This window comes from Hyperoodon ampullatus (genome assembly GCF_949752795.1).
Source record: "Hyperoodon ampullatus genome assembly, chromosome: 9".
Classification (NCBI taxonomy): Eukaryota; Metazoa; Chordata; class Mammalia; order Artiodactyla; family Ziphiidae; genus Hyperoodon; species Hyperoodon ampullatus.
In genome coordinates, this window is record NC_136922.1 from 108,496,294 (window position 1) to 108,521,210 (window position 24,917).

The 24,917-nt window shown below is 44.5% G+C and overlaps 1 protein-coding gene across 1 annotated transcript in view; it reads right to left on the bottom strand.

The window, feature by feature from the left end:
• Positions 1–24,917, bottom strand: part of NCAPG2 (non-SMC condensin II complex subunit G2) — a gene marked incomplete at its 5' end in the record, with an annotated part of 58,170 nt that overhangs the window by 10,569 nt on the left and 22,684 nt on the right. Inside the window, 13 exons of the mRNA XM_079710850.1 lie at positions 343–446; positions 1,991–2,131; positions 3,066–3,253; positions 7,116–7,215; positions 12,877–13,017; positions 13,103–13,219; positions 13,912–14,085; positions 14,186–14,339; positions 15,307–15,377; positions 17,290–17,463; positions 20,057–20,157; positions 20,326–20,548; positions 24,658–24,810. Coding sequence (XP_079566976.1) covers positions 343–446; positions 1,991–2,131; positions 3,066–3,253; positions 7,116–7,215; positions 12,877–13,017; positions 13,103–13,219; positions 13,912–14,085; positions 14,186–14,339; positions 15,307–15,377; positions 17,290–17,463; positions 20,057–20,157; positions 20,326–20,548; positions 24,658–24,810 — 1,841 coding nt within the window. The remainder of the gene's footprint in view (positions 1–342; positions 447–1,990; positions 2,132–3,065; positions 3,254–7,115; positions 7,216–12,876; positions 13,018–13,102; positions 13,220–13,911; positions 14,086–14,185; positions 14,340–15,306; positions 15,378–17,289; positions 17,464–20,056; positions 20,158–20,325; positions 20,549–24,657; positions 24,811–24,917) is intronic.

Sequence of the window (24,917 nt, forward strand, 5' to 3'; positions counted from 1 at the left end):
CATGGTATTTACCCAAGTCAAGTGTTTTGAAAGTGTCCATTGTAGGAAGTATTTCAGTGACATTAAAATTTTAAATGTTTCCCTCTAAATGAACTGTAGTTATGATAAAGCATAACCAGAGACTATTTGGATGAATATATCTTTCAGAAAGTTAGAATTTCACTTTGTATAATGCTAATATTTTTAATCTCTGATAAAATGAGACAAAATTGTATGGAATGTTTTCTCTCAGGAAAAAAATGCACTTTTGACAAATGGTGAGAGTAAAAGGAATAGAGCTAAAGTTCCTGAGAGCTTACAGCCACGACAGCATTAAGAGAAGAGCAAAGAAAAAGGGATTACCTGACTACGTTCGGAGATTTTATTATTATTCCTATTAAACACCTTGAAAATGGTGGAAGGGCTGAAAGACCCTCTGGGGGAGTAAGCTCTCTGGTATCAGAAACCTAAAAAAAAGAAGAAAAAAAAAAGTCAAGTCAGTAACCTGAATTGAGACTGAGACTGCACTGATCACTCATTTTACACTTCCCTGGGTTTTCCTCCAAACTTGAGAAAGGCTTTCCAGAAACTCAAAACAATGATTTTTATTAATTGCTGCAATGCCTACCATAATTATGATTAACCTATTACTATACACAGTGGTGTCAATCAACTGGAGAGAAGAAAAAAGACATGACACTCAACAAGCCTTCTGTCGAACACCCTTTAATTCGATTACCTTCTGTAAACAACATGTTTCTACACTAAGCAAACAACTCGTTACTCTTATTAGTCCAGATCAGGTTTTCTCAACTCAAACTTTTTCTATAAAGTAGTAAAATAGTAAATATTTAAAGAGTAAATATTTTCAGCTTTGTGGGCAAAACGATCTCTGTCACAACTACACAATTCTGCCGTTATAGCACAAAGCAGCCATAGAAAAAAGGTAAATAAATGGGCTTGGTCATGTTCCAATATAAGTTTTTTTTTTTTCCAATATAAGTTTATTTACAAAAACAGACAGTGGGCCACGATGGCCCACAGGCCATTGACGGATTCATCGTCATCAGCTGTGTAGCTCACAGGCCTGAATAACTTCCAGTTCTTGGGCTGTGTATAGTCCAAGAATCACACTCCTAAACCAAAATGACCTCCCTTTAAGCTTTCAGGAGGGGCTTAAATTCTATTAATGTCTCAGAATTTTGTCAACTTTTTTTATATTTGTGATTTTATAACACAAAATTTATACAAACTATATGTTTGCATTTGTATATTTCAATGATACCTCCTATCAGATTTCAGCTTTTCATACTGAGAAAACGCATCATTATTTAACTATCTTAAGGCATTCTTCCATGCCCTCACTCACTCCCACCAGGATTCCATGCCATGAAAGAGTGGTTTTTGTTGTGACCTGAATTACCATCCTGATTATGTCAATCTTGAACCAAGTAGGCTAATCATATAAAATAGGTTACTGCTAGGAAAACTGCCAGTCCTTTATAGAGCAGGGGCAAACAAACTATCTGTTTAAACTGATATCAGAGGTTCAAATTTCCTATGCGTAAAAGAAAAAGAAAAGTAAGGCTTATGTATAGCAAGGCAGTCAGAGATGTGAACTATTCCAGAAACAGAGCCCAAGAGTAGTCGTGCATCCTGCTCACCACTGACCATGGCCACTTTTGCCTGTCAGGAGAGGGGAATCTTAAGAAATGTATCAACTCGCTTAAACCTCTAAAATATGGCAAAAAGAAGTATTCAAGATGCAAGGAGCAGATTGGTTTTAATGAAGAACGACAACATCCTTAGCATGTTTCCCCCCATGGTCACGTGATTCTAAACACAAACCAGCCACGGAACTGTGTGGTGGAGCTGCAGGAGAAGCAGACCTCCCTGCTATACCTGAGTTCTGAAAAAATACTTAGAAAAACATAAAAATGTGCTGCCGGCAGAAAACAGCCTCTTGAATAGTCAAAACAAGACACAGCAGTTTCAGGACAACACACTTCACCTTTTGGAGCCGGTGACTTATCTCGACCACGGACGCAGCAATCAGAGTGGAGAGCACGCCCCGGTGGACAGGTGTGTCCACGTGCCAGGACTGCACGGTGCTGATAAATTCATGAAGAGGGGTCTGAACAGAATAAAGGAGCTACGAAAAACACACCAGTCACTGTTAGTGCTTAAAAAGCCACTTTCAAGAATGAGGCCTCCTCCTGCTGTCCCCCGGGGGCCCGGGGCCCGTTTCATCTGCCCACCCTCCCTGCCGCATCGTCCTCTCTGCAGCTGGTGGGCACCACGAGCAGAAGGCGGCGCACAGAACTGAAGGCCGCCAGGAGGGCCTTTATGACACTCCTGCCCCAGAGCCAAGAAAAACCCCCACAAACAGGAGCATCAATAACGTTAATAAAGTTTTCGAAAGGAGAGATGAACAAACATCACTGACATGAAAGGAAGACACCCACTATGAGGCCACGTGTTCTGAACGAAGCTGCACAGACAATGGTGAGAAAAGAAAAATATTTTGGCACAAATTCCGTAAATAGATCACAGACACTTGAACCAACTCATCAAAAACAGGACTATTTCAAATTAACTCAAATAGGAGCTAGGCTACAGAAAATATGGCCAATAACCTTCAATTACCTCTACCAGCTAAAACAGGATAAAATTGAAAGTTTCAATAGTTCATGAACATCCTCCCATTTAAGCATTTTTTAAATCTTTACTACTAACAGCTGGGCACTCACGAGCTACTGTATTCATTCTCTGCTTCTGTCCTGCTGGGCAGAGGAGCTCTTGGGCCGCTGGCCTACTGACCTGAACACGCCAACACTGTCCCCAGACTGGTGGCCGGAGGTGGGCCCCTGGCCTCCCTCGCCTCCTGCCCCAGAGCGTGCCACCCCAGGGAGAGGGCTGGCAGCACCAGCTGAAGGCGGCACCTGGCAGCCACTTCCTGCCTGTGTGGCACTTCTCCCCACCCGACGGCCCCAGTGTGTGAGCACGCCTGGCTCTGCGCACCCTGGTCCACCAGGTGGGCGCTGTCCCTCTAGTCCCTCTGTCCCGCCCTGGGGAGGCACCAGTACCTGCAAGCCTTCTTCTGGTTGCTTCCTGAAGCTCCGCGCCATACATTCCAACATTTGCTGAAATACTTTCTGCACCAAATCAAACAGTGTTAAGACTTCTTTCTCTGAATCTGCTTTCTGCGTCAAGGAGCTTCTGGTTACCTCTTTCAGAATGCCAAGAAGTAATGAAACATAAAAGAATCCCTTCACTGGAAAGAAAGTTGAAAAAATCAGTTATTTAATCACACAATTTAGTTGAACTTAGTATATTTTTTTCACTTAACACGTGTATATTATGGTAACTTAGAAGAGACTGTTGCTGGTGAGCCAATACCAGGTTGTCAGATTAATATAAAACCTAACAGACACACATACCTACGACTTGCTCCTTTTATTAAATATATAAAGCCAACGCCTTCAATAACAGTAACAGCCCACCTGGCTCAGGCACTAAGAAGCACTGCATGTGTGGACAGTGTGGTTCCCTGAACACCAGGGTGGAGGATGTGTCTTACTTTTTCACACGATGGTGACATCGCTGACAGGTCTCAGAGGAAAGACCCTAGAGCTTTCAAACTATGTCCTAAGAACCTCCGAGGCCAACTCTGTTAAATCCCCAACACTGTGTAGTTTGTTGGTGTCTTTCTCTCCTTTCCTGTGTGGCAATGATTTGGTAAAATGTTTTCAGAGTGTGAACTCAATTCTACAATTCATGCTGATGACCTTCAATTTTCTTTTTTGTTTCTACCCAGACTGGCCTGTAAGCTGCGCTGCAAACAGAGCCAGTGGCTGTGCCCTCCCACCCCCCTGCCCGACTCTGCACCCATGCTGCACCTCGCGCTGCCCACCACTGACTAACCTTCAGGTCTGTATGCAGGGCTGCATCCCTGGTGGGCTGGGCCGGAACCATGATTCTTCCTTATATACATTTAAAAGTATATACTATATAAACTATACATGTATATTTTTTAAAAACCTGTCACACAGAAAAGCACAGAAATAATGTTCCTCGTTAAAAGATTAGTGTCTAGGGGACAAAGCGTTATGACCTCTCCTACCTTACATAGGAATCATGTGGCCCTAATAGGGAAGCTCCTTGATTTATGAAAGAGATTAATAGACATATAAGCTCTGCTTGAGACAGAAATAAGAAACTAACCCCAAATCCAAATTTATCTACTAAAGTAAGTAAAAGAAACGGTCATGTTCCAGTTGAGTTTGCCCCTCAGAAGGTGTACAGCACTACCAGAATCAACACAAAGTCGGGAGAGTCTTTGCAAACTTAACAGAAACTTTCAAGAAACAAATCTCTTTATCTAGAAGAAGGCAGAGAGATACATTCTCCACATATCAGTCATTTCAGTGAAGCAGGCAGTGAGGCAGCAGCTCAGCAGAGGCCAACACGCTGAGGGTGACGGGGCTCTGAGGAGAAGGGGGCCTGTCCCCTTGCATCCGCCCTCAAGGTCCTGGTGCAGCGGGAGAACCTCACACTAACTAGTGTCTTTACTACTGACAAAAATCTGAAATGTTGAAAGTTTTAATTGAAAGTTATTTCATTACATTCAAGCCATACGTGCGTTGTAACCAAATATATATAGGTAGTGGTTAAGTAAAGTATGATAAGTTACTAAGGTAGGTCAGGATTTGCAGCTATGGGAAACAGAAGGCCCTCACTTTGGAAGTTCTTGCTTCTCTGGAGTGACTGGTGCACAGGGATGGCTAAGCTGGGGGTCACGTCGGCCCAGCACTAACGGTCAGCACCTCAGGCCACCATGAGTCTGTATGCAAGGAGACGCTCACTAGCCCAGCCCAGGGCAGCAGTCACCGAGAACCACGTGGACCCATGCCCCTTTCTGTCTCAGATGGGGTGTGCTGTCCTGCAAGCCCCTCCTGCCCGGCTCTACACAGGAGGCTGTGGTCCCCATCAATCCCGCTTTACCTTTGCAGTGACCACAAAGCCCATTATTTACTGTAATATTTACTTATTAGGAATTCAACCTTCCTCGTAGTCGTGCTAATTACTTTTTGGGGCATTATCATTTCCTGGTGCTGTCATGCGGCACCGGCCCACAGTCCACCACAGGCATCTTCTCTCACAAGCCCCGTCACTTCCAGTGCCTGATTTTGCAGAACACACAGAGTTTTTCAAAACACACATGTTGCGTTATAGCAGAAACACCTGCATTTTTGTGAACTGAGCTGTTTACGTCTGGGTTATATGTGGGAACTCAGCTGTATTCAAGGACATCTCTTCCAGAATACGCATTTCAGCATGGAGAACGCCACGCTCAAATGTTAATAACATAAATGTGACTGAGCTTTAAATTTTTTTTTTTTTTTTTTTTGCAGTACGCGGGCCTCTCACTGTTGTGGCCTCTCCCGTTGCGGAGCACAGGCTCCGGACGCGCAGGCTCAGCGGCCATGGCTCACGGGCCCAGCCTCTCCGCGGCATGTGGGATCTTCCCAGACCGGGGCACGAACCCGTGTCCCCTGCATCGGCAAGCGGACTCTCAACCACTGCACCACCAGGGAAGCCCTAAATTTAAATGTTCTATTAGGACTCTTTCAAGTAGAGCAAGTCCAGAGAACAGACTCTGGGCTTACCTAGCAAAACTGCAAAGTATAATCTCATTTGTAACAGGACTACAAAGAATGAGCACACAGTTGATTCTCTCCTGGGAAATCCCGATTGTTAGAATGTATAAATACAAAGATCAGTTCAGCTGGTCGAAGGTAAGGTCAGTAGCTTACTGGCTGCACTGGAGATCTAAAATTCTTATTGGCTCCTTGGAAAATTTTATAAATACTAAAAATAGATTTAATCCTTAGGGGAAAATAATTCTTAAATGATAAACTGAGTTTAAAAATGCAAATCATTTTTAATGTTTCAATCATTAAGCTTAAGTTTACAATGCTGTTTTCACAGTAGAAAGTGAGAGTTATAAAGACTTAAAGGAAAAAGTTAGATTTTAAAACAAAAAACATTTGTTCTATTTAATATTTAGTCTTTGTGGCTATTGTAACCAAATAATGTAAAATCTTGCTTGTAATTACAGATTAAGGACACATATACCTGAGACAGCAGAGCAGAGTGACTGCCACCCCAGCTCCCATGCAGGCCAAATGCCAACCTCAGGGGCAGAACCATGAAAGAAAGAAGCTGTGGGGTTTGTAGCCAAGACTCCCCCGGGGTCTGCACGACAATACTCAAGACTACAGCAAAAGACTCCAGAGAGCTAACTGCAAACTTCATGTTGAATTTGGTAAATGATAATATTTTCAATCTCTTTTAGCAAATATTTAGGCTTAAAGAAATTCAAATTATGCATTTCCAAGCTTCTAGGGATCTCAGAAAGAACCAACTGTAGCATCGGAGTGTTCTGTGCCGACTCAGCTGCCCCAGGGAGGCGGTGGGCAGGGGTCACAGCCCAGCGGTGCCCTTCTCAGCCAGCCCATGACCCGAGGCAGAGGAGGCATCCTGGGTCCACCCACACTCCCCCCGCCACCATGAGACGGGGCTGCAAGGATCTGGCCCGGCCCCCCTGGATGTGATGCTCCAGATAATCCCTAAGCCCAGCCCACCTGGAAGGAGGCCAACTTCTCACTCACTCACTGAACACATTTAACTTGTGTGGACGCCATGGTATTAGTTACCAGGGATCCTGTCCTTGGGGTGACAGCAACTTCCCAGTGGTCTCGGGGGGCGGTGGCGGGAGGGACATTAAACAGCTCCTGACTTGCACGCAGACGATGACAGACACCAGACAGGAGCAGCAGACAAGCTGGGGCCGTGCTGGTGACCACACAGCAAAGCAGCTGCAATCACACAAACCACCGGAGGAGAATACCAAGACCTTGCCAGAAACTCTGAACTTGGTCACGTCCGAGGCCAGAAACACCTCTGAACTTCCTGGCTGCCTCAGCCAGTTAATTCCTCTTTTGGTGTAAGCTAGTTTGTGCTACACATCTATCACTTAAAAACGAGAGTCCTGACCAGCGAAGTGAGGGAGGGGAGAGGGGCTGGTTCTGACTGCTAGTTGCTCTAAACTAGTCCTTTAATAAACAAAGTACCTGTTTGCATGATTCCCAGGCTCCGCTGTAAAAGCTGTGTCTGAAACATACAGTCACCAAGGCCGACCACAATGACATCCTTGCACACAGTCAGGTAGGTCTGTAAGAGAGGTAGACATGATGATGTGATTTCCCAACAAAGGCCACAGAAGGGACAAGAGAGGACATCCAGCTGGTAAAGCTCCTAATATCTAAGGATGCCACTAGGGGTCTCATAATGCAGATGTCTACAAAGATGTTTAAACAGGAATTTCCATAAAGATACATTAATTCTCATTTCTCTTTCCATAACAAATTTAGAAACACATTTTATGTAATCCACAAACATTACTGAACACGTGTTACGTGCAATATCTCAAATTACATTAAAATTATGCAGTTTATGCTTTGCAGAAAGATAAACTCTAAGACAACCTCATCCACCAGAGGACAGACAACAGAAGCAAGAAGAACTACAATCCTGCAGCCTGTGGAACAAAAACCACATTCACAGAAAGATAGACAAGTTGAAAAGGCAGAGGGCTATGTACCAGATGAAGGAACAAGATAAAAACCCAGAAAAACAACTAAATGAAGTGGAGATAGGCAAACTGCCAGAAAAAGAATTCAGAATAATGACAGTGAAGATGATCCAGGACCTCAGAAAAAGAATGGAGGCAAGATCAAGAAGATGCAAGAAATGTTTAACAAAGATCTAGAAGAATTAAAGAACAAACAAACAGAGATGAACAATACAATAACTAAAATGAAAAATACACTAGAAGGAATCAATAGAAGAATAACTGAGGCAGAAGAACGGATAAGTGACCTGCAAGACAGAATGGTGAAATTCACTGCTGTGGAACAGAATAAAGAAAAAAGAATGAAAAGAAACGAAGACAGCCTAAGAGAACTCTGGGACACCATTAAACGCAACAACATTCACATTATAGGGGTCCCAGAAGGAGGAGAAAGAGAGAAAGGACCCGAGAAAATATTTGAAGAGATTATAGCCAAAAACTTCCCTAACGTGGGAAAGGAAATAGCCACCCAAGTCCAGGAAGTGCAGTGAGTCCCACACAGGATAAACTCAAGGAGAAACATGCCGAGACCCATAGTAATCAAAGTGGCAAAAATCAAAGACAAAGAAAACTTATTGAAAGAAGCAAGGGAAAAACGACAAATAACATACAAGGGAACTCCCATAAGGTTAACAGCTGATTTCTCAGCAGAAACTCTACAAGCCAGAAGGGAGTGGCATGATATACTTAAAGCGATGAAAGGGAAGAACCTACAATCAAGATTACTCTACCCAGCTAGGATTTCATTCAGATTCGATGGAGAAATCAAAAGCTTTAGAGACAAGCAAAAGCTAAGAGAATTCAGCACCACCAAACCAGCTCTACAACAAATGCTAAAGGAACTTCTCTAAGTGGGAAACACAAGAGAAGAAAAGAACCTACAAAAACAACCCCAAAACAATTAAGAAAATGGTCACAGGAACATACATATCGATAATTACCTTAAATGTGAATGGATTAAATGCTCCAACCAAAAGACACAGGTTTGCTGAATGGATACAAAAACAAGACCCAAATATATGCTGTCTACAAGAGACCCACCTCAGACCTAGGGACACATACAGACTGAAAGTGAGGGGATGGAAAAATATATTTCATGCAAATGGAAATCAAAAGAAAGCTGGAGTAGCTATACTCATATCAGATAAAATAGACTTTAAAAGGAAGAATGTTACAATAGACAAGGAAGGACCCTACATAATGATCAAGGGATCAATCCAAGAAGAAGATATAACAATTATAAATATATATGCACCCAACATAGGAGCACCTCAATACATAAGGCAACTGCTAACAGCTATAAAAGGAAATTCAGAGTAACACAAAAATAGTGGGGGACTTTAACACCTCACTTACACCAATGGAAAGACCATCCAAAATGAAAATAAATAAGGAAACACAAGCTTTAAATGACACAATAGACCACATAGATTTAATTGATATTTATAGGACATTCCATCCAAAAACAGCAGATTACACTTTCTTCTCAAGTGCACACAGAACATTCTCCAGAATAGATCGCATCTTGGGTCATAAATCAAGCCTCAGTAAATTTAAGAAAATGTAAATCACATCAAGCATCTTTTCTGACCACAACGCTATGAGATTAGAAATCAATTACAGGGAAAAAAACATAAAAAACACAGACACATGGAGGCTAAACAATACGTTACTAAATAACCAAGAGACCACTATAGAAATCAAAGTGGAAATCACAAGATACCTAGAGACAAATGACAATGAAAACACGACGATCCAAAACCTATGAGATGAGGCAAAAGCAGTTCTAAGAGGGAGGTTTATAGCTATACAAGCCTACCTCAAGAAACAAGAAAAATCTCAAATAAACAATCTAAACTTACACCTAAAGGAACTAGAGAAAGAAGAACAAACAAAACCCAAAATTAGCAGAAGGAAAGAAATCATAAAGATCAGACCAGAAATAAATGAAACAGAAACAAAGAAAACAAAGCAAAGATCAATAAAACTAAAACCTAGTTCTTTGAGAAGATAAACAAAATTGATAAACCATTAGCCAGACTCATCAAGAAAAAGAGGGAGAGGACTCAAATCAATAAAATTAGAAATGACAAAGGAGAAGTTACAACAGACACTGCAAAGAAATACAAAGCAACCTAAGCGACTACTACAAGCGACTCTATACCAATAAAATGGACAACCTGGAAGAAATGGACAAATTCTTAGAAAGGTATAACCTTCCAAGACTGAACCAGGAAGAAACAGAAAATATAAACAGACCAATCACAAGTAATGAAATGGAAACTGTGATTAAAAATCTTCCAACAAACAAAAAGTCCAGGACCAGATGGCTTCACAGGCAAATTCTATCAAACATTTAGAGAAGAGCCAACACCCATCCTTCTCAAACTCTTCCAAAAAGATTGCAGAGGAAGGAACACTCCCAAACTCATTCTATGAGGCCACCATCACCCTGATATCAAAACCAGACAAAGATACTACAAAAAAAGAAAATTACAGACCAACATCACTGATGAATATAGATGTAAAAATCCTCAACAAAACACTAGCAAACAGAATCCAACAACACATTAAAAGGATCATACACCATGATCAAGTGGGATTTATCCCAGGGATGCAAGGATTCTTCAATATACGCAAATCAATCAATGTGATACAGCATATTAACAAACTGAAGAATAAAAACCATATGACATCTCAATAAATACAGAAAAAGCTTTTGACAAAATTCAACACCGATTTATGATAAAAACTCTCCAGAAAGTGGGCATAGAGGGAACCTACCTCAACATAATAAAGGCCATATACAACAAACATCAAACATATATATATAACAAACAAACATATACAACAAACATACACAGCAAACATCATTCTCAATGGTGAAAAACTGAAAGCATTTCCTCTAAGATCAGGAACAAGACGAGGATGTCCACTCTCACCACTATTATTCAACATAGTTTTGGAAGTCCTAGCCACGGCAATCAGAGAAGAAAAAGAAATAAAAGGAATACAAATTGGAAAAGAAGTAAAACTGTCACTGTTTGCTGATGACATGATACTATACATAGAGAATCCCAAAGATGCTACCAGAAAACTACTAGAGCTAATCAATGAATTTGGTAAAGTTGCAGGATACAAAATTAATGCACAGAAATCTCTTGCATTCCTATACACTAATGATGAAAAATCTGAAGGAGAAATTAAGGAAACACTCCCATTTACCACTGCAAAAAAAGAATAAAATACCTAGGAATAAACCTACCAAGGGAGACAGAAGACCTGTATTCAGAAAACTATAAGACACTGATGAAAGAAATTAAAGATGATACCAACAGATGGAGATACATACCATGTTCTTGGATTGGAAGAATCAATATTGTGAAAATGGCTATACTACCCAAAGCAATCTACAGATTCAGTGCAATCCCTATCAAATTACCAATGGCATTTTTTACAGAACTAGAACAAAAAATCTTAAAATTTGTATGGAGACACAAAAGACCCCGAATAGCCAAAGTAATCTTGAGGGAAAAAAACAGAGTGGGAGGAATCAGACTCCCTGACTTCAGACTGTACTACGAAGCTACAGTAATCAAGACAATATAGTACTGGCACAAAAACAGAAACATAGATCAATGGAACAGGACAGAAAGCCCAGAGATAAACCCACGCACCCATGGTTGACTAATCCATGACAAAGGAGGCAAAGGTATACAATGGAGAAAAGACAGTCTCTTCAATAAGTGGTTCTGGGAAAACTGGACAGCTACATGTAAAAGAATGAAATTAGAACACTCCCTAACACCATACACAAAAATAAACTCAAAATGGATTCGAGACCTAAATGTAAGACCGGGCACTATAAAACTCTTGTAGGAAAACATAGGAAGAACACTCTTTGACATAAATCACAGCAAGGTATTTTTTGATCGACCTCCTAGAGTAATGGAAATAAAAACAAAAATAAACAAATGGGACCTAATGAAACTTAAAAGCTTTTGCACAGCAAAGGAAACCATAAACAAGACGGAAAGACAACCCTCAGAATGGGAGAAAATATTTGCAAATGAATCATCGCACAAAGGATTAATCTCCAAAATATATAAACAGCTCACGCAGCTCAATATTAAAAGAACAAACAACCCAATCCAAAAATGGGTAGAAGACCTAAACAGACATTTCTCCAAAGAAGACATACAGATGGCCAAGAAGCACATGAAAAGCTGCTCAACATCATTAATGATTAGAGAAATGCAAATCAAAACTGCAATGAGATATCACCTCATACCAGTTAGAATGGGCATCATCAGAAAATCTACAAACACAAATGCTGGAGAGGGTGTGGAGAAAAGGGAACCCTCTTGCACTGTTGGTGGGAATGTAAATTGATAGAGCCACTCTGGAGAACAGTATGGAGGTTCCTTAAAAAACTAAACATAGAACTACCATACAACCCAGCAAAGTTGATACAGCCACTCTGGAGAACAGTATGGAGGCTCCTTAAAAACCTAAAAATAGAACTACCATAGGACCCAGCAATCCCACTACTGGGAATATACCCAGAGAAAACCATAATTCAAAAAGACACATGCACCCCAACGTTTATTGCAGCACTATTTACAATAGCCAGGTCATGGAAGCAACTTAAATGCCCATCGACAGATGAATGGATAAAGAAGATGTGGTACATATATACAATGGAATATTACTCAGCCATAAAAGGAATGAAATAGTCATTTGTAGAGGTGTGGATGGATCTAGAGACTGTCATACAGAGTGAAGCAAGTCAGAAAGAGAAAAACAAATACCGTATATTAATGCGTACATGTGGAACCTAGAAAAATGGTACAGATGAACCAGTTTGCAGGGCAGAAATCCAGACACAGATGCAGAGAACAAACGTATGGACACCAAGGGGGGAAAGCGGCGGGGGGTGGGGTGGGGCGGTGGGATGAATTGGGAGACTGGAATTGACATGTATACACTGATATGTATCAAATGGATGACTACTAAGAAATAAATAAATAAATAAATAAACATACAAAAAGAAAAAAGATAAACTCTAGATATTCAGATGCCACTGTAAGTGTTTAAGAAGAGCAGCACTACTGACTAAAGTTACAGCTTTAAATTAGAAAATAAAACCTGGAAGCACATCACAATTTGGAGAAGGGTTTCTGTGTCTAAAGACTTCTAACCTGGATAATCTGTTGATAAACGACCCTGTGAAGCTTCAGGTATTCTTCTTCTTGATCTTGGATAAAAGATAACACTTTGCTTTCTAACCAAAACCCAGTGTCTTCCAAAGTGGACAGGTAAACTTTGCCTTCTGAGCAGGACTGTCCAACAACAACAGAAGACAGGTTAGTCACAGAGCCGCTGGGCCGATACGCCCCGTGTTCTGACCCAAGCTGGTGGACACACCTTGTGCTGAAGATGGATACTCAACCGACAGTGGAGGCTGAAGGCTCGCAGGGCAGTGCCTTCACTCAGGTGGTGAGGGCTCCCACCTGGCGACTGCAAAATCGATTCCAGGTCCACCTGTGAAACAGGACATCTGCAGGCTAGGTTCCGGCTCAGCAGGCAGCGCAAGAGGTGAGGACACAGCTGCACCGGGAGAGGGCTGCCAGAGCAGCAGGGCGAGTGTCCTCCCTCCTCCAAGCCTCCCGTAAAGGGACAAGAAGACACCTTTTCACAGGTGCTGCTCAAGGAGCCCTCAGGATCCAGCTCGTCCAGCCCTTGCCCCCTGCAGCCCCCGCTCCCCTCCTCTATCCCGCCGACGTCTGGTGCTGATAGGTGGGAGCCTCTGGCAGCAGTGGCAGCAACAGGCTGCTTCCGAGGGCTGGCCTGGAGGAGACGGCCGAAGAGACAGGACAGGGAGAGCAGATGGGAAATTCACAGGACTCGCTCTCCAAAGGGCCCTAGAAAAGCCTGCCCAGGACTCAGGGGGCTGGAATTCCCTCGTCGATGAGCAAGGCCAGAGCAAGGCGACCTGGGGTGGCGGGCAGTCTTCCTGCTGTCGGGCCTGTTCCGACAGACCAGCTCACCCTCAGAGTTGGACTCAATAGGACACTGGGCTCTGAACACGACTTGCTAGAAAGACCAGGGTCTAGAAGTATTCACCCAGTCCCATCCCGCCCCCAGGTGAAAATTTTACACTTTAAATGTGGAAAACTTAGACCTTCCCCTATCACTCAACTTCCACAGCATCTGCATCTGTTCTACAAAGTTACCTTGGATGTTTCAAGGGCTTTCAAAAGACGGTTCAGTTTCTTCTGGGGCGCGGAAAGCAGGCACTCGCGATTCTTTGGGTGGGTCAGCAAGTACTCAACGTAGACAAGCGCCAGCCCGGGTTTGACTGGGCGCGGGTCCTGGACCCGCACTTTCCGCTTAGACGCAGAGTTACCCTGAAAGCGCAGAGAGAGAGAGGCACACAGCAGGAAAGCACATGAGTTCTAGCATACAGCTACCCTCCTTCAGCAAACTTTAAAAATGACACAGGTGTACCTTGCTCTGAGGCTGCTCTTCCGGCAGCGAGTCACAAACGAGCTCCAGGACATGTCCCACTTGCCCCCAGGAGCAGAGACAGTCTAACAGAATACAGTAGCTCTTGTCGGCTGTTCCTTCCTCTTGGTTTCTTAGTGTGGAAATCACACCACAGCTGAAAATGCCACATATATAAAATCATATCTAATATCTCAATAGCAATTTCTCACTTTTCTAAAAGGCGGGGAAAATGAAGAAGCTAAAAACTGAGGGCGCATAAGCCCTTCCTATCGTGGGAACTCTCAGACGTTCTCCACCGCAGGAAAAATACACTGTTTTCCCACAATTACTATGCAGGACAAGGTCCAGCACAAAATGCTGACTCTGAAAGCAGCTTCAGGGGCCCCTAGACGTGAGGCACCGAGGACACACCAGGCACTTACAGACCCCGGCCTTTTGTTTCTGTGTTGCCTCTGTCACACTCTAGCGTAAAGATCCATAATCTGGGGACAATACTCTTTGTTTAGCATCAAAACTTTCTTTTTTTTTATAAATATGAATAAAAATAAGTAATTTTTACTGAGTTACTAACCAACACCCTAGCGCAACACTGCCCAATAAAAAACACAATGTGAGCCACAAAAGCAGGCCACGTGTGTCATTATAAAGGTTCTAGTAGCCACGTCTAAAAAGGCAAGATTAATTTCAATAATGTATCTTACTTAACCCAGCCTACCCGCGACATCCTTTAAGACGTGATCACTGTAGAAAACTACTGATGAAACATGTTACATCCCTGTTTCACACCAGGTCCCCGAGTCTGCATCACACCAGGATGCACACACAGCTTGCCCCAACCCAGACTCCACATTCTAAGCACTCAGAGTCACGTGTGGCCAAGGCTCCGTGGTGGACGGTGGGATGGCTCACGTCTCACCATCTGGCACTTGAACAACGCCAGACTCTCAGTTTCCCGTGGTGGCTTCCTGTGTCCCTCAGCAGTCCCGGAGCCCTGGAAGCCACATCCCCTGCTCTCCCTGCCACAGGGGAGGAGGCCAGGGGCAGGGAGCACAGCACTGGGGGCTTGAAGGTCACGCAGGCGTCGCCAAGTGAGACCAGGAGCGCACAGAGAGGGTGGGCACCTGAAGGTGGGCACAGCCGAGGCCGGCATCAGGGAGGCCAGCACAGACAGAGGGGTCTTGCAGCGATCATCCTGAAAGCATGAAAAGACACACAGCAACAGGGAACGTAAACAATGGGATCCCGAGGGCCCCATGACTCCCAGGAACCCATTTTCAAAGCTGCTCGGTAGGAATTAGAGTGATGGTCTCAACACACAACAGGAGGACTTAACCCCTTGGGAAGCATTAGGTTTGATAAGTCTTCTCAGAGTTTTATAGTACACTTTACTACTTTCTGTGGTGAATTATTTGAGCAAATATTTATTAAGCACCTACTGTGTACCAGGAGATCCTCAGAATACAGCAGTAACCAGAATAGACAAAAGTCCTTGCTGTCAAGGCACTGACTGGTATTTGAAAAACAATACCGATGAAAGGAGAAAAAAAAACCCAACTCTATACACTCAGTGTGTCCTGAGGATAAAACTCAAGGGAATGAAACTAGTCAGAAAAGTTCCTAAGTAAAATAATCAGAACACCTTAGGAAGATAGTGCAGTGCAATGGAGCTACCTGGCCAAACCCAAGTCCCATGAGATCCCACACCCCAACCAGCTGGGACAACACACGGAGAAGGGCTGGTCTCTGAGGGCGGGGCTTTGGCAGGAACCAAGTGAGGAAGCCACCTCGGGCCCCACTGCAGCTACATCACCACCACTAGTATTATCACAGTAACAGAGCAGACAGACCAGACTCCATCAAGATCACTTAATAAGAAATACCCTTGGTTGGATGAGAGGATGAAGGAAGATGGGCCCTAAAAGGAAAAGAAACAACAATTTTCCTGAACATATACATGAAACAGAAACAGGTGCAATGTCACAATCTGGCCTGTAATTAATCTGCATTCAGGCAGAGTGAACCCACCCTCACCCCCAACTCCCAATAAAGAAAGTATTTTCTTGATGTTACAACAGTCGGCTGGCAGCTACTCCTGATTCCACTCCATGTGTGGCTTACAGATGCCTTACCCACTTATGGGCCGACCACAAGGTTCTGGGAGGTACTGAGGGCAGAGAAGTTCTCTGGCCAGAATAATTCGGGATTAAAGACTTAATTCACCACCTCCCTTTTCCTGGACACACCCAGGCCACACTGTTCGCCTGTCATCTCGTCTGGTATCCTATGGCCTCTGTGTTTATCTTCTAATTCTCAACCCCATGTGATTATCTGAGCTTTTAAATGTCCTAGTGACTTGGGCAGGCTTGATTATTTACCTTCACAGACAGGTCACGTTTGCATTTCAGAGGCAGGATGGAGCTCGGAGACATAACAGTCACAGAAATATGGCTCAGAAAAGCTAAGAGGTCCAAGGTCACATAAGCAGTTGTAGAAGAACCAAAAGTAAAATTTACCAAGAGAAGGGTGATTCATAAGACCTATGACCTTTCTATATTTAAGCCACGCTTTCCTCATAATTAGGAATAAATTTGCATTTCTACATAGCAGTTTTATTTCCATTGGTTTTGAAATATGGCCTTTGCTCAGAAATAGAAAGTCAAGGAATGAGGAGGTTTCCCTCCTCCAAACAGAAGTTATGCACACAGTTCTGCCTGTCTCAATAACACAGACACAACTCAGATACTTCAGAAACATGTGCTTGCCGGATGCCGTCAAATGCCTAAAATTGCCCCCAAAACCAAGGTGCTACTACATCTTGATGTTCACAAACTCCTCTTTCTCAATTCCCAGCAAATCAAACCAGACTCTAAAATAGTGTCAGGCCATTAGCGATAGAAAACCAGTGCTCCCCCAGACAAGTCTCTGGGTGCTGGGACGGAGGCTGGAGGACATGTGGCCTCACCCCGTGAAGGGAGAGAGGCCGAGCGTCCTGCAGGGGAGGAGGTGGCTCAGCCCCCGACTCTGCAGAGGAGGAGCAGGTCCAGAGGCTGGTCCTGCACACACGTGACCTAGCGCGCCGGCTTTAGCAGGCTGGCCCGTCTTACCTTAAACGCTTTCATGTACTCTGGCAGCATGGAGGCGAACTTGCTAACGGTGTACACTTTGGCCTCTTTGTTATTCTCCATACTCCTGTGAATGCTTCTCCAAAGAATCACAACGATCTCTAACAAACCCGCCATGGACGCAGCATCATTTATTGACAGCGTTTGGTCCAGGGCCTATGATACAAAAAATTGTACTGTGAAAGAATCAAATCATAATAACTCTCAAGAGAACAGCACTGTGTCTAAAAGCACATCTCAGAATTCCAGACCTAAGGCAGAGATGGAAGGAGAGGCAGATAGAAGCCCTAAGACTGTGGTGTGATGTCTGATGGGATCAACTCCCCCTCGACCGTGGGCTGCTCTGGTTTGTGGGCTGGCAGGGAGTGACAGCACCAGGTGTCTGCGTGTTTTCTAGTGAATCCTTCCTTGTCTGCGCAGAGGGGTGGGGCCGCCTCCCCAGTGCCTCCCCAGCACCACACGCTCGCCTGTGCATGCTCCACTTCAGATGCCAGCCCTGTCCGGTGACTGTGACAAACTGACAACTTGCCACACAGGCCATTTCCTGGAAGGGGCTACCTTGAGATGCAAAGCAGGATTCATTTCAGGTATTGGTATTTTTGTGCTACTCAGATGTAATGGGAGAAGATATGGGGAACAAACTAACTAAATTAATGAGGGCACACAGAAAAAACACAAGTAGTTGCTATATAAAGTTAGATTTTTCAATAGGCACTAAATACCTGGAATGACTTATGGCTAAATTTAAAAAGCAATGAAACTACTAAAGGCTTAGACACTACTACGAGAATGATATAGATAACAAATTGACAAAACTTCAATCTGTATTTAATTTTACTTTTTACATTCTAGTGATTAGCATAGCACTCTTATCATTAAAGTCCCCTGAGAAAGCCACCACTTCTCCTTTATAAAAATATGCTAAGTTCCTAAGTAAGATTTCATTAAATAGAAAGCAGAGATTTTTAGTAGATAGCAATGTGAAAAGGTAAAAGAGCCAATTCAAAAAATTATGCTTTTAGCCATTAAATATTCTTAGAATGACAAAATCCAGACAGCAAATTGTATTTTTTTCTACTACCGGTTACAATAGAGCTATATATTTCTAAACCCTTGTGTTTTCTAACGGTACAGAAACTGACCTAAAATGTGATAAAATGCAAGCTTTCTCAATAATGTCTAGGTTCAATAAGGGGGTGGAGGGTTCCTTCAGTTTTAAGAACTATAACAGTTTTCGCTTTTTGGTGAAACCACTTCCACCATCCATCAGAACAAGTGCGCAGGGGTGGCCCAGAGGCGCAGGGCCCCGCGAGCCTGGAGCTGGCATCCCAGTGAGGGTTTCTAAAGTTACAGGATCACTTTCCTAAAAAATCCTGCCCACCCAACCCATATGCTGAGGGGAAAACCCTGAAAAGAGGAACTCAAATCCCACCAAGAAAGCAGAACCAGCTCCAGACGCTCCCGGCTGAGGGTTTCCTGAGCCCAGGCTGAACAGGCCTGTGAACTGATGGATCTGCTAGGCAGATTCGGCCGTTAAGATGACAGCAGGCTCTTCTCTCTCCTCCCCCTTCTGCCCCAGTGGACAGACAGGACAGGGGATGCTGAAGCGGGGGGCGGGGGGGGGTCCGGGGAGTGCTCCCCCCAGCCCCCGGGCAGGCCGACTGAGCCCCACAAACAGCCCACCGGCGCAGCCCCAGCCTCAGCGCGGGGCGACACTGTCGGCTCCTGGCTCTCAAGGGCCGAGAGCCTGAGTCCAGGGCAAGGACACGGAGACGGGCGGCCAGACAGCACAGGAGCCTCACCCTGCAGCCAGCGTGCATCACGTTTCATCAAAAGGGCAAAACTATCTTCTGTGACGTCCATTTTTTGGGGGGTTTTAATTGAAGTATATTCAACATCTTGTGACTTTCCTTTAAAGGCCAGTTTCCTAATCTACATAGCACCACAAAACTACCCAAAATTTTTACTTTAGAGTAAAAAGCATGAGAGTTTGTTTATAAGCTTAAGGTACTGCTTATAAGTAATACGTGTCTAAGTCTTAAATGTTCCTTTTTTAATGATATAATTGGTCACTTTGGATTCTGAAGAAATACCTGCTACATAGCTTCCTTGATAAATTACTTTTTCAAAGACAATTCTAAATAAAGCTCATTACCAAAAATTCAACCCCAGGACGTTTCTAGTAGAATCTTAGGGCAGTGGCGGTGAATAAATCCTTAAGAGCGCCACCACCCATCTAGTTGTAAAATACGGTAACGTCCAGACCCAATCCATGTGTGCCAACCCCAGGTCGAATTAAAATATACAGAAGCTTAAGGTGAAGAAAACTGGGAAAAGAGTGTCACCAATAATAATTTTTCCTTTGTATTAAATCCTACTCAAACTCCACAGTGAACTACAAAGGATACACAGAAATTCTTTCTAGAAAATTACTTATGATCCTCCAAAATAATTAGGTGAAGTATCAATACTAAAGGAATAAATGGAAAATAAAAATATTGCTAAGGTAACAGCTTGTGGAAATAACACCTCTGCCTTGCCGCCCTGCCCTTTTCCCGCGGGAGAAGCACCCGTCTCGGTCCCCATCACCGTGGCCCCGACCCCGTGGCCCCAACCCCAGCCTTGTCCCCATCCCCGTGGCCCCGACCCTGTCCCCATGGCCCCGGCCCCAGCCCTGACCCTATCCCCGTGGCCCCGGCCCCAGCCCCATGGCCCCAAGGAGGCGCTGGGCGGCGGTGGCTCGACTCACACTCACGTTCTCCTTCCCCTGCTCGTCGCCCTCCCCGCATGCACTCAGAGCCCTCCGGATGCAGGCGTTCAAGCAGTGGCGAATCACATGAATCAGCTTTGCTAAAATGTGTAAGACAACCAATAATTAATTTACGTGTTTCTCCAACAAAATTTTCTAACAGTGAAATTATAATCCCAAATAATTAAAGTGTTACTTTATGGGAACTCATTAAGAACCACACTGAGCAAGAAGCAAACACACCAGGCTCGCGGGGCAGGGCGGGGTACCTATGTTGGTGCAGGCCGTGTGCTCGTGCGCGTGCTGGTAGAACCTCCGCGCAGCCGCATGGTTCATCTGCAGCAGCGTCACGCAGCGCTCGCACCACACCTCCTCGGGCTGGTTCACGGGCAGGAAGGAGTTGAAGATAAGGCCCACCAGGCGCCGAGTGACGGGCAGAGAGTCCAACTCCAGACGGACCAGAATGTGCTCCATGGGGCATATTTTCCAAAACTGTGGGTAAAGCACATGTGCAGAAGGAGAGTATAATCAAAAAGGAACTAATTTTTACATTCAAGGAAATTCATCTCAAATGATTATATCAGAATCTGTGACTCTTCTGTAGACAAAATAAACCTGTATTTTAAAAAGCACTGACACATAAGGCAGATAAGCACAAGGCTGCTGGGATTAATTATAATCCATCAGGACCATCAGTGGACCCTCAAATGACAGTTATGATTATCAGTCTAATAATTTTAAAATTTCCTAAAACACCACAACTTTGGGCCCATTAATATGAAAAGTGAATTTAAACATCTACAACAGGTTTGGCACAGAAAGCTAAAGTGAGTCTCCCGTTTCCCACCTTGGACACAGAGGCACCCCTCCCGGTCACCCCTCCCGCCCTCTCCTGGGTGCTGCCCAGGTGGCCACAGGCCTCCTCCAGCCGCCTCACGGCCACTGCCCACACCTGCACACGGCAGGACTGTCATGCTGCCCCTCAGCGTAAAAGCATCAAAGTCGTCCACTGCCCACAGAAAAGGGCCAAACTTCTCAGCAAGAAATTCAAAACAAGGGGAAACACCACAGAAAATGGAAATAAAATAGACTCTGACAGTACAGTGTTCAAATCCTGTCTCTGTCACTTGTGCAAACACTTAACACTCATCTGTGTAAAGCGGACAGCACCACTGACACAGACTTTCCTCAAGGACCTGGTTCTCATGACCGTCCCCTCTCTCCAGGACTTCCAGTGGACCTTTCTCATCAGCACTTAAGTACGCTCCCCGGTCTCCTCCCCCCACCAACCCCCCACCCAGGGACCAGCTCCCGCCAGCTGCCCGCCCCCCGCCAGCTGCCCACCCCCCGCCAGCTGCCCGCCTGGCCCTGTCCTCACTCCCACGATACCTCAGTCCACCCTCCAGGTCAGAAGGACCTTGCGCATTCAGACAAACATACTCCCCCTCTCCCGAGGAAATGTCCAAGCATCCGACACTACCACCGTTCCCCCAGATGCTCCCAGAGCACTTCCATGCGCACACTTGGTGTTTCTGAAAAGGTCACTGTAGTAAAGACAAGTGCCGCCCGACAGCCATGCCACCAGCTGAGTGTCAACCCTGGAGCGGCCGGCACAGCGACAGACAGATCCCAAGAGGGAAACCGAGGCACTCAGGAGAGCAGGGGCTTCTCAAGCCTCAAGACCTCGCAGAGTTCAGACCTGCTGAAACCAATATATCCAAGAAACACTGTAGGTCACAGCACTGAGACTGGATCGAGGGGCAGTGCCTAAAAGAGAAGCTTTTCACATTGGAAAGGTTGGCTCCTGAGCCCTCATGGAGACCAGACGACCCTGAACAGAAACTAGCGATCGGCACTTACACCAAATGCCAAGGTTCCACGGGTTTTTCTTGCAGTGAACATTCCCTGCAAGTCTGCCTTTCCAGAAACTCCCCATATTAACCTATTTTTCTTTGATTCACTTTTTCTAAAATAAAATGAAGAACAATTCTGATTAGCTTAGGATCCTTCAATTACCTGAGGTTTTATTTTATCTAAACATATTACCCACAGGTTGATATTAACATCAGACAAGACCATAAACAAAATTGCTAACTGGTGTTTCATTCCTAATGTTAAAAATAATTGCATAGGGGTTTCCCTGGTGGCGCAGTGGTTAAGAATCCACCTGCCAATGCAGGGGACACGGGTTCAAGCCCTGGTCCGGGAAGATCCCACATGCCGGGGAGCAACTAAGCCTGTGTGCCACAACTACGGAGCCTGCGCGCTTTAGAGCCCGCGAGCCGCAACTACTGAAGCCCGCGCGCCCAGAGCCCGTGCTCCGCAACAAGAGAAGCCACCGCAATAAGAAGCCTGCGCACCGCAAGGAAGAGTAGCCCCTGCTCACCGCAACTAGAGAAAGCCCGTGCGCAGCAACGGAGACCCAACGCAGCCAAACATAAAATAAATTAAATAAATAAATTTCAAAATAATAACTGCATATTAAGAAACCCCCCCTTTTTTAAATAAAGACATTTCAATATTAGTAACTGTTGATTTGGCCTAAATCTCAGGTATACAATACTAAAAATGTAGAATTTCAAAACAAACAGTAAACAACTTGAAACCCCTAGCACTGACAATGAAAATTATAAACAGAAGCCTAATTAACTAAGTTGGTAACTGCCCCTTGGCCACAGGACATAATTTTATCTAATCAGCTTTAATCCTCTACTGTGTCATCGTGCCCAGGGCCTTCGCAAATAAGATGTGGCTCCTAGATCCTGAGTGCAGCACTGCCAGCGTTCACCAAGGAAAGTAAGGAGGTAGACCCCTCACTCCTTCAAAGCAATATGTAGGAGGCCAGGCTGTGCCAACGTGCACTAACAACACAAGCATGGCCAGTGTCAGACAGTGCAGTGGCACACTGCCTGTCACGCCAACCTGCTGGATGATCAACCCCCCTTCCTGTTAGCTGCCTCTCCACAGGCCTGTCAATCTCTGACCTTGATTTTCAAGGAGAATTAGCTGGTGCACCCATAACAAACCTTTCCAGAGGTCTCACAGCTAAATCACGCTCTGCCCTGCTTGTGCAAGCCGAGGGTTAACATGAAAGAAGCACCTCATTAAAACATTACTCTTCCTTTTCTGCTCTCGCTACTCCCCCAAACCCCAAACTCTCCAGTCAGACACTTTGTCCAGGTCTTCCCTGTTCTCCTGGGAAGACCCACAAACCTCAGAACAGCTGCTCTGCCCACCGCCTCACCAGCCATCACCTCTGCAAACGGATGCACACTTGAAACAAAACACTAAGCGGAAACTCCCATTTCAGATTCAGAACTACACTTTCAACAGGCTGTTATAACAAATCCATCCAAAATTGCAGCCAGCCTTTTTGTGAACAAAATTGGCATGCCGATTCTAAACTTTATATGGAAATACAAACGCCCCAAACCACCAGGAACTCTGAAAGAAGAGCAGAGCGGGAGGACACACACTGCAAGACTTCCTGCAAAGCTGCAGTGAGCTCAGAAGTGCGGCCCTGGCCTGAGGATGGACAGGCAGAGTCCAGAACCAGACCACACACAAGCAACTGATTTTCAACAAACGTACCAAGGCAGTACGACTGGGCATGACGTGGGGTATCTGTACCACATGGGTCACGTAAAATATTCTATTTTTCTCATGAAAACAGTTCACAGTTCAGAATTTGAAAAGCATAAAATAATGCGTATCCTCTGCAGCGGTAAGGCCTCCCCAGCACCCTGTCTCTAGACATCCAGTCCCCTCCCCTCGCCTCAGAGACTGGTGCCGATTTCCTGTTTTCTCCCAGGGATGTGTGAGCTGTAGCTGAGCAGATGCACACATATGTTCCCGGTCCTACGGAGCCGGCAGACCCCACAGCTTGTCTGCACTCGCTCCCACACGCCTCGCTGAGTGGCCCTTCCTCCTAAGTGCGCTCCTCTCTGTGGCCGCACGGAAGCACTTCCTGGCACGAGTGCACCCCAGGGCCATGCGCTGACCCTACACTGACTGACACGTCAGCTTGTTCCCAAATCCTGGGCCTCGACACAACAGCACTTTAAAGTAAATTTCAGAGAGCTACTGTGCAGAGAAGAAAATTCAGTGTTAGCAAATAATAATGCAGAACCTTGTAACTAACATTTTTAGCCAAAAGCTGAACAGAACTAGAGTTAAGGGAAAACACTCTCCCCTCAGTAGTTTACACCAAAATGCACACAAATCAACAAATACCTCCTTGCTTCCTTCTGTAAATGTGGGGGGATGGGGATCTCATACTCACCATTTTCTCAAGTAATATTTTAAGTGCTTACTGTGTGCCAAGCATTTAAATATTTCAACAAAAGCTTTCATGTATAGGGTAAAAATATAATTTAAGGTGGGGGCTGCTTGCATTAATGTCTTTCAAAAAGAAAACATACATTGACAAAACAAATAAAATTTTATGACACAAACAACTAGTAGAATATACCAGACACCAACTGGTTTAAAATGCAGTCACTGAAACTCTTGGAATTAAAACTGTTTTGTCTTTTTGTTGTTGAAAATAAATGTACTTATTTATTTCGTGTCTTAAGTAAGAAAACCTCTGTTCACCTTACCTTAGCAGCCCTCACAGCCTTAACTTTCAGCAGCATATCAACAAAAGCCACTCTCACTTTCTCCGAATTGTCATGGAGACAGTACTTTAACGTTGGCAAAAGTTGCTCTAATAACGGGTGGCTTAATTTATTATCCAAAATTATCGGCAGGCACTACAAGAAAGGAGAACGATAAAGAGTTCAAAATTAGAACATAAACCATGAAAAGTTCAGGTAAGAAAAATTCAGTTCCATCTTTATGAAAACTACTAGTGAAATAC